This window comes from Balaenoptera physalus, assembly GCF_965194825.1.
Source record: "Balaenoptera physalus genome assembly, chromosome: 11".
Classification (NCBI taxonomy): Eukaryota; Metazoa; Chordata; class Mammalia; order Artiodactyla; family Balaenopteridae; genus Balaenoptera; species Balaenoptera physalus.
In genome coordinates, this window is record NC_138896.1 from 78,492,423 (window position 1) to 78,509,653 (window position 17,231).

At 44.6% G+C, this 17,231-nt stretch overlaps 1 protein-coding gene across 4 annotated transcripts in view; it reads right to left on the reverse strand.

Moving 5' to 3' along the window:
- Nucleotides 1-17,231, reverse strand: part of ARHGEF3 (Rho guanine nucleotide exchange factor 3) — a 308,586-nt gene that overhangs the window by 54,998 nt on the left and 236,357 nt on the right. The window contains exon 1 of one of the 4 annotated variants that reach the window (XM_082412282.1): nt 11,506-11,772. The exons of the other annotated variants lie outside the window; for them this stretch is intronic. Within the exon in view, the coding sequence (XP_082268408.1) occupies nt 11,506-11,601 (96 nt within the window). The 5' untranslated portion in view covers nt 11,602-11,772. Of the gene's footprint in view, nt 1-11,505; nt 11,773-17,231 lie in introns of those variants that run through there. 4 annotated transcript variants of the gene reach the window in all.

Sequence of the window (17,231 nt, forward strand, 5' to 3'; positions counted from 1 at the left end):
GCTGATTGACAATCACTGCCTGTACTTTAATGACCTCACCAAACTCAAGGAAAAGTTCCTTGAGGGTCAAAACCATGCCTTTCTCTTCTTTAAATCCAGAAAAAAAAAAAAGAAAAAGCTAGGTAGAGTCTGGTCTTCACAAATATTTACTGACAAGCAAAGAGCACTGGGAGTCATTTTTAGCTGTCCAACTCTTCAGCAACTTGTATCCCTCATGCTATGGAGTTTCCCCACATTCCTAACAAAGGACCTATTTATAATTAAAGTGTGCTGCTAATGAGTAGGGCGTGAAGAGCTCCCAAAGCAACCTAATCCTCCTCACCTTCCCTGGGTCTGCGTCTGCGGTTGGAACGCGGGTACGGTTCCCGATGATCTGTGTCAGGTGCGAGCTGGCCTTGAGGATGATGACACACACTCATCTCCCGTGAGCAGGGAGCCCCTCTACCCAGAGCTCACGCCCCACCCGCTACGGGACAGTCATTATGCGAACACTAGAAAACCACACTAAATTTTTTCATCCTACCTGGCAGGAATAAACGTGAAGCTTGCCAGTGTGCTTGGAACATCTTGTTTTACAAAAAATCATGCCCAGTGCCAACTCGGATCCCTGGAAACTGGGTGGGTGTTTCCTAAAAGGAAGGGGTGACCTTGCAGCAGACCACTGGACAGGGATGTCCGTCCACAGCTTCCACTCAACTGATGGACACGCACAACAGATGCTGCTGAGGCTAACGGTTTGTGGAGCATTTGCTCCGTGGAAGCCTTCTGCGTGCCCATTTCACCTTCACAATTCCCTTGGAAGTTCTCATTTTACACATGAGGAAACTGAGGCTCAGAGGATGAGTCACTGGTCCAAGGTCTCTTGGCTCACAAGGGGCCAACTTTGGGATTCAAACTCAGCTCAGTCTGACCCTTAAATCCAAGTTTCTAATCACTATACTCACTCTATGGCTGCCCCAAATTAAAATGCAGTCTTGTTCAATCCTTCCCTCAGGGTGAAGGGGAAAAGGAGGAAGGGTTAAATGATTTCAGCTGGAATTTTGGAACTTGAAAGTTTTGAAAAGAAAAAAAGATTTTTGGTCTTAGAACAGAAATCCAGTTTTATTTTTTTTAATTGGCTAACAACTTGTCCATAATAGTGTTCTACGTCACATTAAAGCCAGTTTTTATCTATTTAAAAATCTTAATACCTGAAATCTGGGTCCTATGCTCAAAACTCAAATTTCTGGTCTGTAAGTGGCTGTGGCCAAACCTGGAAATTTTTGTTGCAGAGTGCTAACCCTGGAAAGGCCTCAGAACATGCCTAACGCACTGCTTCCAAACTCTCGGTACCATCACGCCAATCTTTTGCCCTGTGTACATATCCTCTGAGCTATTACATAATGTTTCCTTAAATTACTCATTTTTTACTTAAGAAAACTTATTGCAAAAATAAACTCTATCACTGCCTTAAACAGAAAATCACTATCACCTGCCATAAATAGAAACTACCTTTAAAAAAATGAACCCTATTGTTAAATTTTTGTTAGAGACTCTTGCCTGCCTGAGGCCTGTGCTTTGTTAAAAAGGGAAATTAGCAAGTGATAGAGAGGCATTAAAGACACACTAGCTCCAAACTGAGACTTTCTCCTTGACATAATGAGAAGGATCAGAAGAGAATTGGAAAGGGAAAGTGATTCGAAATTATTTTGTGTCTTGTTTCCGTGTCACCTTGTCCTGTATCATTTGAGCTACCACAAGTGGTAAGAAACCCATCTTCTGGGAAATAAAGATCTAACCCAGTCCACTCATTCAGAAACAAAGATGCTGAGGTTCCAAGAAGCTGAGCCTATTTGCGCCCTGTCCCCAGCTAGTAGTGAAACTCTTGTAAGAACCAGCTTAGAAACAGTTGCTGCTAAAGAAATTCAGATGAGCATTTAAGAGTCCTCCAAAGCAAAGATTTCTTGATGTTGAGCCAGAACAAAGGCTCGCTCTTCTAAACTGTTAAAGCCTGGGAATAAAACATTCAGAGACTAACGAGAGAAAACCAGGTGTCTTTTCTGATGCTGTCTCCTTCAAAGTTCTCCGAAAAGTCTCCATCAAACAGCTGAGGCGGAAGGCAAGGACTCTTCACTGTGCGTCTGTGGTTGACACTTAAGCTACCACCAATTTTTTCCTCTTCAGTCTATTTCCTTCTTCACAGTAGTGTCAGACCCCTTCTGCAAGACCACACCAATCACCAATCACCAACCAGCAAGGAGGATGGCTGACGAGGTGTGAGAAAATGAACCAAAACTGCCAAAACCTAACAGGATACAGATGGGCCACCCACACCCCCGCCCACACCTCCGTGAAGTCAAAAATAAGAACACTCGTCTTCACCAGTGATCTTTAATTATCTTCTCTGTATTTGCCTGGGGTCGTTCTTGACATGCTTGTGTCACTTGGGGGTTATGGAATGTTAGCATTTCAATATAAGATAACACACTTGAGGAGGGAGCTCGCACTGGCCTTGTGTCAGGACCAGAAAGCACAGAGGGAAACCTTATCACTCGGTCCCCTTGGCCATCAGGCCCAACTCCATCTCTCTCTACCCACTGGCTGGTTCCCTTTTCCCTTCTACAGCTTCTTCCTCCAGCAAGACTCCAAACTTCCAAATCTGACAATGTATGACACCTGATAAACATTTAACTTTATTTTTTTCAAAGTCCTGACATAGGCTCTCCGTTTTATTTAATTCAGTCAGGTTGCCAACTCTAGTGGTATCTATGGAAACAGTACCCTGGGGGAAATGCTCTATTTGTTTTTACCGTTTAATTATCACCTCTGGTGCAAATTACATCTGCAGAGCTCAGAAAGACATCATTTTAAGGGATGTCATCTACATGTACAGAAGTTTGTGTCTATCCATTCTTCGTGGGCTTTCTGTTTATTCTAACAGGGATCTCACATCAAATATAAAGTAAGACTATAAAGTAAGACCTTGCACTTGGATCTGCAGGAGTGCAGGCCAAGGGAGGGGTCCACTAGTCCATTAGCCCCCAGGTGAGGTCACTGCATGCAGTGTTCAGGCTAAGTTTAATGGGGTTCACTTTGAACACTCCCAAAATAGTGCTGCTTACAACCAACCTCACTCAGGAACACGGCTGGCTTGAGCCAATATTCTGGTGTGCCAAGAGGTCAAGGCTAGTCAAGGAGGGACCAACATTTCGGCCCTGCCTCCTAATCTCTCTGAATCTCTGTTTCCTCAGTTGACAGACAAAGAGGACAGTCCTTGCCTTGCACAGGTCCCTAAGCTGTGCAAGATTCAAAGGAGAGAATGCATGTGAAAATAATTGACTGTTATTTGAACACTGAGTGGCATTGCTATAGTGATCACAATGACAAAGGAAGGGGGATGCTCTGATAGAAGCATCCCTTCCTCCACTTCTCTAGATCCCATGTGCATACATATACATTTAAATTGGTTACATCACGTATATAATTATGCTCAACTTTCCGCCTCTTTATTTTTCCCAGGAACATTAGGGTATTTCTGTTTGCGAGTGTGTAACGGCTCAAATGATGTCATTGACCCCTGGGCCAGAGGCCACGGTACATGGAGCCATTCCCTCATTATAGGTCAGAGAGGTTGTTGGCTCTTCTGGCTGTTATAAGAAAGTAGGAAAGGACGCTAGATTGGAGTCAGACAATCAGACTTCAAGCTTTTAGCTCTGCCATTCCCGGCTGTGTGATCCTGGGAAAATCACTGAACCTCTCTGACTCCTGGTATCCTTATCTTTAAAATGAGGATAATTATACTCAGGTGAGGCAAAGAATATAAAAGTACTTTGAAACCTATAAAATGTATAAACATAAAACATAAACATTATTGCAAATAATGTCATTATAAACAACTTTGGACACATAGCTTTATTCCCTCAAGACCTGGAATACTGGGTGCGAAGATTTGAACCATTTTTGTCTTTTAATATACACTGACAAGTCCCCTCATTTCATGCAGAAGTAATTATTTCTCTTCAACATCCCCAGCTTTGGGATTTATCATGTCTTTAAAATACTTGTGACATCAATTAGGTATGAAATATCATCTTACAATTATTTGCCTTTTCCATTTCTATAATTTCTATTAGAGTAAACATTTAAAACAATGTTACTTTCATTGTTCCTTGTGTGTGAACTGCCTATTATTGTCTTTTTGCCCATTTGTCAATGGACATCTTGGAGTGTTCTTTTATATCTGTATAAATTATTCATATGACAAAGATTAATCTTTAGTCTGTCACCTCTATTTCAAAAATTTTTTCAATGTATTAGTCTACTTCTCTTGTCTAAGGAAGCACGTTAAACTTAAAAGAAATCTCGTTTGTTGATACAGCATCATACAGTGTCTTTATGCTGATCAACACTCAAGAGGACACTGAGGATGTCTGATGGAAATAAGCAAGAAAGAGAAAGAGACTGGACATTATGTCCCATTTGGAAAAGTTAGAGGAACCAGGACGTCTAGCCAGGAGAAGACAAGCACCTGGTGGAAGAGTGTGGTGTGAGTGCATGCGTGTGCGCGTGCAAGCACACACGTATGGAGTAGGAGTAGACGGTAGGGAGAGAGTTTTCAAATACTCAAGGAGATAACACATGAGGAAGTGTCATTGTATAATATTCAGCTCGAGAAAGCAACGTTACAATTAAGAAAGGATTTTCTCATGATCTACACTGAACAAGGATGGAATGTACAGCCTTAGAAGGTTCCTGGAAGTGTTTAAGCCGAGATCAAATGGATCCAGCAGCGGACAAGAACTGGGCTTCATGTTCTCAATATGCCTTTCCCACTCAGGTTCTCTAATGCAATGACCCTGGGTCATTTCCTGGAGGCTAGTTTTGTTTGTTTGTTTCATAAATCCCCGGAAAAAAGTCTGTTTTGCTACTCCTTTCCTCCTCATCTTAAGAGCCAGAAAAAGAAAAAAAAAAAAAAAAAGTCTAGTGAACTTACTGTTAAGGTTTCTGGTTCAGCTCCAATTAATTTACTAATAATCAGCTGCCTTCTTGCAAAAGGGCACAATGGCCCAAACACAGAAGGTCCAGGCACAAGTGTTTCTAGACTTAAAAAGACCCACTCCTTTTCCAGCCAAAGGTTTGGAAGCCTTTCTTGATTAATTTGTGCCATAGCCTCTTCTAAGCTAACAACCGGTGTCAAGTCAGAAAAAATGGAAGGCATTAGAAACCACTGGCCTTTACTCCTGATAGTCCAAGAGCCAACACAACGAGGATAAATGGCCATGCAATCACAGCAATTTCCTCATTCTGTGTGAGACCTGTACCCATTACCAGAGCTGACAAATTATGGAAGGCAACTGCATGCACACATCACAAATGAAGGAGCCCTCCCAGATACGCACACACCATTAGTAACAATTACATGTACACAGGACTTTGCAAAATTAGGATATGATCAGTAATTTATTTTAATTCAGTTGTTATGAAAACAGTGGCACCGGTCCAGGATTTTATAGGCAATCACAGAGTGTCTTGAGAAAATGACACAATTTGCAAATATCCAGATGGCAGCAGGGGCTTCCAGTTACTGGTTTATGTGGAAGGCTAGTGGTTAATGTAGATAAGCAAGATGACTAATCACAGAACTAACAGTGTCACCTCCATAGCGCTGAGCATGCGGAATTCTGCCAAAGACCAGCTCCTTGGTCTTGAGAAACACAAAACGGAAGTTACCAAAGCCCTCCCAAACAAAGGCTTGCAAACCTCACTGCTGTGGGTCACAGCCATTCTATGAAGTGGCTGCCAGAGCACTGACTAATGGTGGGTCTCCTATCCAGACACTCAGGAAAAAATGGGCCTTTGACCATGAGGCAATTTGCTCCAGCAGGCGGGTTCACCCTTCATGTGTTATGTGGTGAGGAGACCAGTGATTTAGTCATTTAGGGGCAACGTGATGTGGTTGGGAAAGTACAGACTTCAAGGTTAGACTGGGTTGTGAATACTGGCTCCTCCATCTACCGGCTCAGCCATCCTGGAAAGGCCACTAGCCAGCTCTGAGCCTCAGTTTCTTCTACAATAAAGGGCAGTTATACCAACCTCAAAGGATTACTATAAGGATGATTAGGGGACTTTATAGTAAGGCCCTGTTGCACTGATGTGCATAAACAGCATTCAGGGAATTAGGATGGTGATCATACTTCTTAAAATTGTTTTAGGAATCTTTTTGAGATACAGAGGTCTAGATGATGATGATATTTATTGAGCACTTACTATGTGCTAATCACTGTACATGAATCATCTCATTATGGGAGAGCCACCATCATGCCCATTTTACCACTGAGGAAACTGGGGCTTAGAGAAAAGCACAGTAGATTGTCCAAGGCTATATCACTAGCAGGTAGTGGAGATGACATTGGGACCTGGGCAGTCTTATTCCAGAGTTGATGCCCTGAACAGCCTCAAATGTACACATGTCAACATATTTTTCTCTAATAAACCTATTCCTAGTTCATGTGCATCCTGGAGGACCAAGAGCCCCAAGATACCGATCCAACGGAACAAGCCTCAGAACCATGGCCGATGACCATAGTCAGATCCTATCAGCAAGTGACAGCCCTCTACCATCAATGTGGCTCCCCATCCAGCAACATCTGAAGCCACATGATTCATGGAGTCTATTTAATCACCTGATGAAACCCCAAGATTCTAAGTTCAGTAACTCCTCAGAACTATTTCCATGTAGTTGATTGTATATATGGTCAGTTCAACACTATATGATACAAATTCCAAGAAACGTATAAATTACTAGAAACCAGCTGACCCCTTTAGCTCTCCAGCTGGCATGTAATGAACACAGCTCCAGGTGCATATATTTCAAATACACGTGTGGACTGACTGGGGCATAAACTATGGCGGGGCATAGAGTTCACCTTGCCCTTTAGAACTGAAGCTTGAAAGGTACCTCCTCAGTTAATAAAGTGCTCACAATTATATATTTAAAAGAAAATATCTTAAAAGCATTTTACCTGTCTGTTGTTTTGCATACCCACCCCCCTCCCCACCTTTTTCTTCACAGAGGTAAACATCCTTAGATGCCACAAGGTACACTGGTATTAAACACTAGACTAAATCCAACAGGAAACCTGGCATTGGGTCTTGGCTCAGCTGCTGATTTTCTTAATGGCCTTCTGCAAGTCCCTTCCCCTCAGTATCCTTATTCATAAAGTGGGGAGAATAATACATGCTTTATGTTGACCTTACAACATTGTTGGGTTCTCAAGTGAGACACTAGATGTGGTACTTAGAAAAAGAATTCCATCATTTTCTAGGTCTTTCCAAGTTTCCGCATAAGGCTACTGGCTGAGTCAAAGTTAGAACATATACAAAGACAAGTCAGAGACATATACAAGAGAGACAAAGGCAATGACTACAAATACCACTAACTAAATCTGGCCTAATCTTGACCAACATCTGAGATAGTGAATATTAAAACCAAAAGTAAGCTGTCCATCAAATTGTCCAAAAATTCTTAGAAATTCTTAGAAATAACAGAATCACCACTTTGTGTTTTCATTAAATGGACCCCAAACTCTTAAAACCTTCTCATGAGGCTCCAGCATCCTTAGCCAACATATACACTCATTTGAGCCTTCTTCTTTTTTTTTTTTTTTTTTAATAGATTTATTTATTTATTTTTGGCTGCATCGGGTGTTCGTTGCTATGCGCAGGCTTTCTCTAGTCGTGGCGAGCAGGGGCTACTCTTTGTTGTGGTGCCGGCTTCTCATTGCAGTGGCTTCTCTTGTTGCGGAGCACGGGCTCTAGGTGCATGGGTTTCAGTAGTTGTGGCACGCAGGCTCAGTAGTTGTGGCTCGCGGGCTCTAGAGCACAGGCTCAGTAGTTGTGGCACACGGGTTTAGTTGCTCCGCGGCATGTGGGATCTTCCCGGACCAGGGCTCGAACCTGTGTCCCCTGCATTGGCAGGTGGATTCTTAACTACTGTGCCACCAGGGAAGCCTCTGAGCCTTCTTTTTATAAAAGCAAACCTCACCATGGGAAAATAGTGACTTTTAACTTGGAATCAGTGTAATTCATTAGCACTAACAGCTTTTCTTTGAGTGACTTGATCAGGTGTTCAGAGCACATAATACGCCTAGAATAAGCAGTTCCTCCTGGCATGAGAAATAAGCACCCAATAAATATAAAAACAGATCAGTTGAGCAAAGCTGCATCAATGAATCAGAAGAAACAAGCTTAATGATGTCCACATGATACTATGTTTCTCTGTGAAAGTCTAGTGCTATGGACTAAGATGAACTAATCTCCTTAGATTTTGTAGTTAATGATTAGAGCTGGAAGGATCTAGCTGGTTATGGTATTAAAATTAAACATCTGCAACCCAACTCATATACCTGTGTCATAAGAAATACTAGATTAAGGAGCCGTATTGTATTAATGTCATAATCCATGTAGAATAATTTTAATGTTTAAAATAGATAATTTAAAGAAAATAAAAAATTAAAATATATCATTTTTTTCTATCACTGAAAACTATCATTGAGATTTAAAAATTTACAAATCATTTAAATCCCAAGTAGAAATTTTGTTATGATGTGCTTTCAAGAGAATGTTTATTGTTGCACATTTTTGCTCAAGTGTATGGCATCAAATGCACATCAGTGACACCCGCCCCTTCCCCATGAGTCTTGCCCTGCACGCTTGCTGCAGGGACAGGAACAAATGCTAGAAGGCACTTGCCCATGCAGTGCTGTGCCCACTGTCCTCATAGCAAATTCTAAAGGAACAGCCATTGTGAGTTAAAGGGCACAGGTGCTTTGCTTCAACTACCTTTGAAGGTCAAAAAGGACTTTGGATAGGCCAATCCTTCTTTATAGCATAACCACATTCTTCATACAAGGAAAATGATCTTAAAAAATTACTCTCATAGGAATTCACAGTCGATGCCTAGCTTATAAACAAGTATATAATCATGTTTTTCAAAAGGCCAACTAGTGTATGCTGTTTTTTAAACACTTACAAATGCTGACGACACCTGCTGGTAGAAAATATGATTTTAGTTAACTGCTGATGGAGAAGTGAGGCCTACAAGGGCTGGCTGTCTTTTGAGCTGGTGATGAAACAGAAAACGAGCCCCCAAATCACTTAAGTTTCTTTTTCCAACTTTGCCTATCGCCATTATCAGGAAGCGATATGCCAGATTAATGAAGCTAGGAGATGTACTGGACTGGACCCCTCTGACTCGAGGAGTATACAGCAAAAAAGATATTCCTACTCTGATTTAAACACTAGGGGAAAAAAATCCTTAATAGTGATACCTGAAAAATATTTACCAACTATTGTGGAAACTGTTCCTCTCCCACCCTTACTCTCACACCAGAACCTCCCCATGAAAGAAAAATAAGTCACATTTTATAATCTGGATTCAGCTACCATGAAGAAAATTGATATCTGACATCTGGTGATACATTTTTCTTACCACATTTGTGATATACAGATATATTTATATTCTAAGAACAAGAATAAGAAAAGATTAAGCAGATGGGTTTTATACCTAAGCCTTTAGCCAAACTACACAAAAATACAGGACTAAGTGACAGCAGGAAGGGACTAGTTAGAGTCCAGAGCTATTCTCACTATTCTTTTCTTTGACCCAATTCAATTTATTCATTAAACTAGGTTATGCTTCGTTTCCTTCCAAAAGGAGTCTGAGGGGACACTAGCTTCACTGCTCCCACATTCATTACATTATGAACTTCCCACTGAAAAATCATATATCCATTCCAAGCCTGAACAACCTGAGTTCTATGCAGGTACTGTCCTGTCAAAACTTAAATAAGAGTCCAAACACCACTAAGGCCATCACACTTCCACAGCTACTGGGAACAAAAACCCTTTGTGAAAATACACAACTGAATTGAGGTGTGGGATGGGGATGGGGGTGAGAAGTTAGTTTGCACTCAACTTACAGAAAGCTGATTACAACCTGAGACTGCCTGGAGTCTTGTCAGCTTGGAGCAGCTCCTGTTAGAGGCAATGAATCTTTGATGCCGTCCTCCCGAACATACATAATTCAGTGAACCAAGAGCACATAGCTGGGCAGACCCAAGGATGGCAGGTGGGTGGACCCCCAAGAGCACTGTGACAAGGCCGGATGCACACTTGCCTCCAGACTTTCTTGGTCGTGGTGGGGGAGAGTGGAGATCTCCCAGATACACACCAGCGGAAATGATGATCTGGGTCCTGTGGGTTCCACTACAGCTTAGCCACAGCAAAGGTGCAGTCTCATGAAAGCAACCGTATTCCCCAAGATCCTCAACGAAAGAGAGGGACGCTTTCTCCTCTACCTGAACCCAACCTTTAAGGCCAGTGAGCTCTTTGCCAGAGATATAACACACAGGAGGAAAAAGCAGACTAAACACAAGCCAGGAGGACTCCCTCACATTACCCTCAAGGCACAGGAAAGTTACCAGAAAGAGAAATGTTTTCAATGTTCCAAGAGGGCTTCCCACTGCCCGGAGGAGTTTAATTCATTTTAAGAATCCATGTGGGAGACACTCAGATTACTCATTTAGCTCCCAGACACCCAACTGAATGACACCCACTGGCCACAGGTGACAAGCAGAGGTGCTGTGACCCGTCTTTGCTGCCAAACAGCTGCAAGTCCAAGCCTGACAGATGAGATGTCCTGAGGGGTCCACAAGAATGTCCCCCTGCCTGGTCAACCCCTGCAAGAGGAAACCTGTGCTTAAAGGGTACCTTTTCCCTGGACTTCCGTGGTGGCGCAGTGGTTAAGAATCCGCCTGCCAATGCAGGGGATAGGGATTCGAGCCCTGGTCCGGGAAGATCCCACATGCTTCGGAGCGGCTAAGCCTGTGCACCACAGCTACTGAGCCTGCGCTCTGGAGTCCGCAATCCACAGCTACCGAACCCGCGTGCCACAACTACTGAGGCCTGTGCGCCTAGAGCCTGAGCTCCCCAACAAGAGAAGCCACTGCAATGAGAAGCCCGTGCACCGCAAGGAAGAGTAGTCCCTGCTCGCCGCAACTAGAGAAAGCCTGCTCACAGCAACGAAGACCCAACGCAGCCAAAAATAAAATAAATAAATTTATTTTTAAAAAAAAGGGTAGCTTCTCCCTGACGACCAAGCCCATTGACGCAGTAAGTCCCTCTTCGGAGTGGATCGACAGACTGAGAGCCCTGCAGGACGCAAAAGAGAGGCAGGGGCAAAGAGGCTGCTGCCCTCAGGCTGGGAGGAAGAGAGATGGGGACAGAGGAGGTGGCGCTCTCTTGATCCATAGAGGGGATGGAAGGGAGGCAGAGAGACAGAGACAGAGTTAGAGATGGAGACAGGGAGACAGAGAGACAGAAAGAGTGTATGAGAGATGGAGAGAGAGGAAGAGGAATGCACAAAGTGAGAGATGGAAACAGAGAGACAGTGACACAGGGAGGGAGCAGAGAGAGTAAGAGATGGAGAGAAAGACGGACCCGGATAGGTCCAGGTGGAGGCCCTACCTCGGAGTCCTTGGCTGGACTGCTGGCCGGGGGTACTTCCAAGCTGCAGTTCGCTCTCTTGACCGTGAGGTAGAAGGGGTAATCCTTGGCTACCATGGCAGCTGCCGGGCCTGCCCGTTGGGATGTCACCGCTGACCCGATGCGACCACAAAACTCCCAGGCGAAAGGGGGTCCCAGCTCCACGGTGCCGGGCGGCTGCAGCGGCTACACGGAGACTGACAGCCGGCTTCTAGCCTAGCTCAACCTGACTCTGACGCTCCGGCTACAAGGGGCGGAGCCTAGACCTAGCCCGCCCTTCTAGGCTGGGGGGGGGGAGTGGGCGGGACCCCGCCGGGCCCCGCCCCCGACGCGTCCAGTGAGCTCCCAGGTGCCGCCTCGCTGAAGCCCCGTTCCGAGCCGTGGCGGTATACGGCGGCTGGACCTTTCCTCCCGCGGGCCCTCTGCTCGGGGCCACCCAGCCCAGTGGCAGCTCAAGTTGGGCTCCGCGGCACACTATGGGTGGAAGAGGCGGCGGGTAGAACGGAGGTTGGGGCGAAGCCGGGCGGAGGCAAGCGGCCTTGGGGGAAAGTAAGCGTTTTAAAAACCCACATGAAGAAGCAGTATTCTGTCTTTCCTTATTCCTAGCCAGTCTCTCCCTATACATTTTATTTTTTTTTTTAACTTTTTTTTTTTTAAACTAACTTTGGGTTTATTTATTTATTTATGGCTGTGTTGGGTCTTCGTTTCTGTGCGAGGGCTTTTTCTAGTTGCGGCAAGCAGGGGCCACTCTTCATCGCGGTGCGCGGGCCTCTCACTATCGTGGCCCCTCCTGTTGCGGAGCACAGGCTCCAGACGCGCAGGCTCAGTAATTGTGGCTCACGGGCCTAGTTGCTCCGTGGCATGTGGGATCTTCCCAGACCAGGGCTCGAACCCGTGTCCCCTGCATTGGCAGGCAGATTCTCAACCACTGCGCCACCAGGGAAGCCCCCATTTTATTTTTTTAATGAACATAACTGGAGTATAATCTACAAACACTATAAGGCGCCCATTTTAATTGTACAGTTAACTGAGTGTTAACAAATCTAAACACTCGTGTAACCTCCACAATCGGGACACCAAACATTTCCACCACTTCCAAAAAGTTTCCTAGAGCCCTGTCTTCAGCGCCCATTTTTAAGTATGAAGAGGCTGGTGAGAGGCTGCCTGCCACTCAGAAGAGGAATCTGACAGGGTGTGTCAAGATAAAACTGTGCAGTGATGAGCCGGCACTACCACGCCTTACTGGAGAAACACACTGCAGGTGCCCAATAGGCAATTATAAGATCATTCCCTGCAACCCTGTCTGGGACAGTAAAAAACAAACCCAAATTGGAAACAACTGTAACATCCACCAATGGGGAGTGCTTAGGTAAACTCTTATCACTATGGAACACCACTCAGCTGCAGTCAAAAAGAAGATGGGTCTGTGGGTGTGCCATGGAAAGATCTCAAATGTATTAGGTTCAGTTAAAAAATAATTGCAGAGTAAGCACAGTATAATATCATTTGTGTTTAAAAAAAAAAAAAACCACACATCTACAAATGGATACCACAGGGCTTCCCTGGTGGCGCAGTGGTTAAGAATCCGCCTGCCAATGCAGGAGACACGGGTTCGAGTCCCGGCCCAGGAAGATCCCACATGCCGTGGAGCAACTAAGCCCGTGCGCCACAACTACTGAGCCTGCACTCTAGAGCCCGTGAGCCACAACTACTGAGCCTGTGTGCCACAACTACGAAAGCCTGTGCACCTGGGGCCCATGATCCGCAACAAGAGAAGCCACCACAATGAGAAGCCTGCGCACCGCAACGAAGAGTAGCCCCCGCTCGCCGCAACTAGAGAAAAGTCCGTGTGCAGCAACGAAAACCCAATGCAGCCATAAATAAATAAATAAATAAATAAAGTTATTTAAAAAAAAAAAGAATACCATATATTTTCCCATTTGTGTTAAAAAACCCCACATCTACAAATTTCTCTATATTTTCTATAGAGAAATGTAGGTAAATACCATTGAAAACTATCTGGAAGGATCCACAGCAAGTTTTCATAGGGCTGAAAGGAGGCAATCAGTTCCAAGGGAATTAAAAGTAGTGGACAAAGGAGCCTTCACATTATAGCTAATACGTTCTTAAATTTTTTACATGAAAAACATATCCATGTGTTGGGAAATTAGAAATTAATTTTTAAAATATTAAAATGAACATTATCTCAAAAGTTATTTTGTAGACTGCAGTGTTGAATTTTTTCCCCCTCCTGTCAAAGTCATGGCCACAGCAGGTGGGGGTCTAGGGAGATGACGTCTTTCCTTTTGACTTCTTAGGTGTGCAGGAGGTAGTGGGAATGGAAATATCTAGTCTCTGTTTCAGTGTTCTCTGCTCCAGCTGAGGCCAGAATCCAGCAGTTCCTACTTTCCAGGCAGGAAACCTCATGCTATACAGCCCTTTCATCCCCGCCTCGGGGGTGAAAACCCAAACGCTGGCACTAAATTTGCCGGCTTTCCTGCCCAGCTAGTGTGGACAAACTGCCTTCAGAAGCAGAGAGAATCTGGTCCAGTTCTGCCAGCCTCACTCTTGCCACCCATGTAAAGGAAGCTCCTGAATGAGTGAGTTCCAACTGACAGTGAAGAGAGCACCTGAATTTTTTCCCTCAAATATACACCCTAAAGCAGTGGGAAGGAAGTAGTTGAAAAAGAGGTTTGGGGTAGGAAAGAGTGGCTCAGGACCACTGATTTTTTTCCTACCTGTATTCCTGAATACAACTTTGTCCTTTTAGCCTGAACTGTGCTGATGGAGAGCTTACACAGATGCTCACTGCAAGTCTGGCCAAGCTTGCGGGGGGGAGTGAGGGGAATCCCACCTCCAAGGGCAACCAACCAAAGCAGCCCCTGATTAGCTTTGCCACCAAAGGCCTCCCACCACCTCAACTAGGTGGCTCTGGCCAGTAACAGTCCCTTCATGGACAGGCTTTGATCCCTGCTGGAGCATACTCGGCCTTGACCTCCAGTTGGGAAGTGTACATCCAGCACTTGGTGAAGAAGAGAGTGACCCTGGTAAACTATGCCAGCCCTGGGACTAGGCTACTCACTGCAGGATTCTCCGGACCAAGCACAAAGTCTGGCATATGTAAGTCCAGTGTAGTAATAAATAAACCCTATGCAAGAGAGGGAACTTTAACCTCAAGTACAAATATCATAGAGCAAAGAAGAGTCATATCGGTTGATGAAAAGGCTGCCATATCCACTTGCTCTTAAAACATTTTTTTTGCCCCCCTTCAAAAGATGGAACCATAAAAATCAGTCAATACACATGGCATAATATATGTGCAGCAAACTTATGTCTTTCCCAGTATGTATGCTAGGCAGAGAGAGAGGAAGAGGAAAAGGAAGAGGAAGAGAGAGAGAGAGAGAGATTGCTAATGGCCAGTAACAATTTAAATTGTGCTGGGGAAAAAAAAAAAAAAGCACAAGCCCCAGATGAGTGCAAAAGGGAAGATGGGAATCTGGAGTTCCTTTGGGTGGTCTGATGCTTCCAAGCCTCTCATAGCTTGAATGTCTCACCACGGTGAATAAGATTCTGACACTTAAAGACATGTATTTTTCATACAATAAGATCTGCAAACTGAAACCTGCAATTTTGGGTATACACAAGCCATATATGTGGTCCTTGAGACATTTAAAGGATTTTCAAGGGTATTTTTGACTCCATGCAATTTCCACTTTCAGAACCTCCCTTGTGTGTGATGCACTACTCCAACATTAGCAGATTTGGGCAATCTGCATAGGATTCCAACCAGGGGTGTCCACGCTCAAAGACTTGGTCAGAAAGCAGGCTGCTCTACCAAGGGCTCCCAAGCACAGCCCTGAAGCTGGTGTCACAGTGGAGAGAAGTCAGTCCAACTCTGCAATGCTGCCGAGCTGAGCAGCCCCAGGAGCCCAGCATTCCCCATCCTGCCTGTGTGTGTGTTTATGGGCTTAAGAACAACACTGCCCTAACAGTCAGCTTCACTCAAAGCAATGGCACAAAGTGCCTTTCAGAACTCGCCTTCGGCACAACTCGTTATGATCCTATAAAACGCTTCACAGCCCGGCAGTGTTTCTCGCTAGCCAGAAGCCTGGAGACTGGAATAAAGAAGCCTGTTCTGCGTTTCCAGGAACGGTGCCAAGAGCAGAGCCTGTGTTCTCGCCTGGGCTGAGCAGGGCTCATTTGTGCTGCTGATGGAGGGGTGGGCTTCCACCCACAAGCCTAGCTCGGGTTGTTAGCTCCTTTTAGACAGACAGCCAGGCATGACTGGGAGACCATCAATCAACTCCTCAAATCCCACTGCCATGACTGTGAGCACAACAGGCCCAGCATGAGGCTAAAACTTCAGAAATCAAAGTGGTTGTGACAGTCTTCTCAGCCAATGGGACAATGCTTTCTTCTGACAGCAATATACTTAATATCTCCACCCATTCCTGAATCTCTATGCCAGAAAGGTGTGTGAGGCGCACCTGCTCGAGAAATACAGTTGAGTTTAAAACATGGCCTTTCACCTGTAACCTCTGCTGTGAGGTATGTATTTGCAGAAGGAGTGCAAGTGACAGTAGTTGATACCCTAAAGCCTAGCCTTCAAACGCAATGTACCTCCATCTGCTTCCCTGGCAGCTGGAGCTATCTTGTCTACCCCTGCTAATCTGACACGGTCGTGTAGGTACATGTTGGACATGTGTGTACTAGCCCCCCTCCCCTCTCCTTCTATTTAGGTGACATTCCCAGCTAATGACCAAGCTCCCTTTCCTCTCTGCAACTTCAGTCTTGATGGGAGAGGGGAGTTAAAAGCCTGAAGAAGTTCTGGCAGTGAATTCTGAGAGATCAGGACTGTGGTTTACTGCCAGACAGGTAAAAATGGCACAAATAAAGCACTGACAATACCTAAAATCAACTAAAACTCTCCCTCTGCCTGGGGAGATGTCCACTGGCTCCAGGTTAGATTTATGAAAATATACACCTGGATATTCTAAAGCTGGAAGACTTCATTCTTGCCTTCTCTTATAGATCTCATTTTCTGAAACAAGTCTGAAAAACCAGTTAGGTGATAGCATCTCTTTCTCCCAGTATTGAGCTAATCCTGTGACTTATTAGCTATAATCCAAAACCAATCAAGATTTTATGTTTAAAAACAAAGAATGATATGTGTCATGCCCTGATATACCACAGACAGGTACAATCATTATAGCAGTGATTCCCAACTGGGGGCGATTTTGTCCCCTAGGTGACATTTGGCAATGTCTATACATTTTTGATTGTCACCGGGGGACGGTGCTAGTGGCATCTAACGGGTAGAGGGCCAGGATCCTGGTAAACATCCTATAATGCACAGGACAGCCCCCCACACCAAAGAATTAACAGGTCCAAAATGCTTATAATGCACAGTTGAGAAACCATGCATTAAAGGGTAGAGCTGAAATATGGCATCAGAGCCATGACAATCTGTTGGTTTTGACCTCAAGAATATTTTCGCTTTAGACCTTGATCACTGATTGATGTCAAATGTCAGTTTAGGCATAGTGGAGCAATGAAAAAAATGCTTGAGTGCCAAGAAGCCTCAGAATATTGACATGCCTAGAATCTTTCCTTCATGCCCATACCTGACCCTTAACTGAATAACAGATTTCATAAAGCATGAAAGGACAAGAGAATAAAGAACATGGGAGTAAGTGGGGAGGGGGACA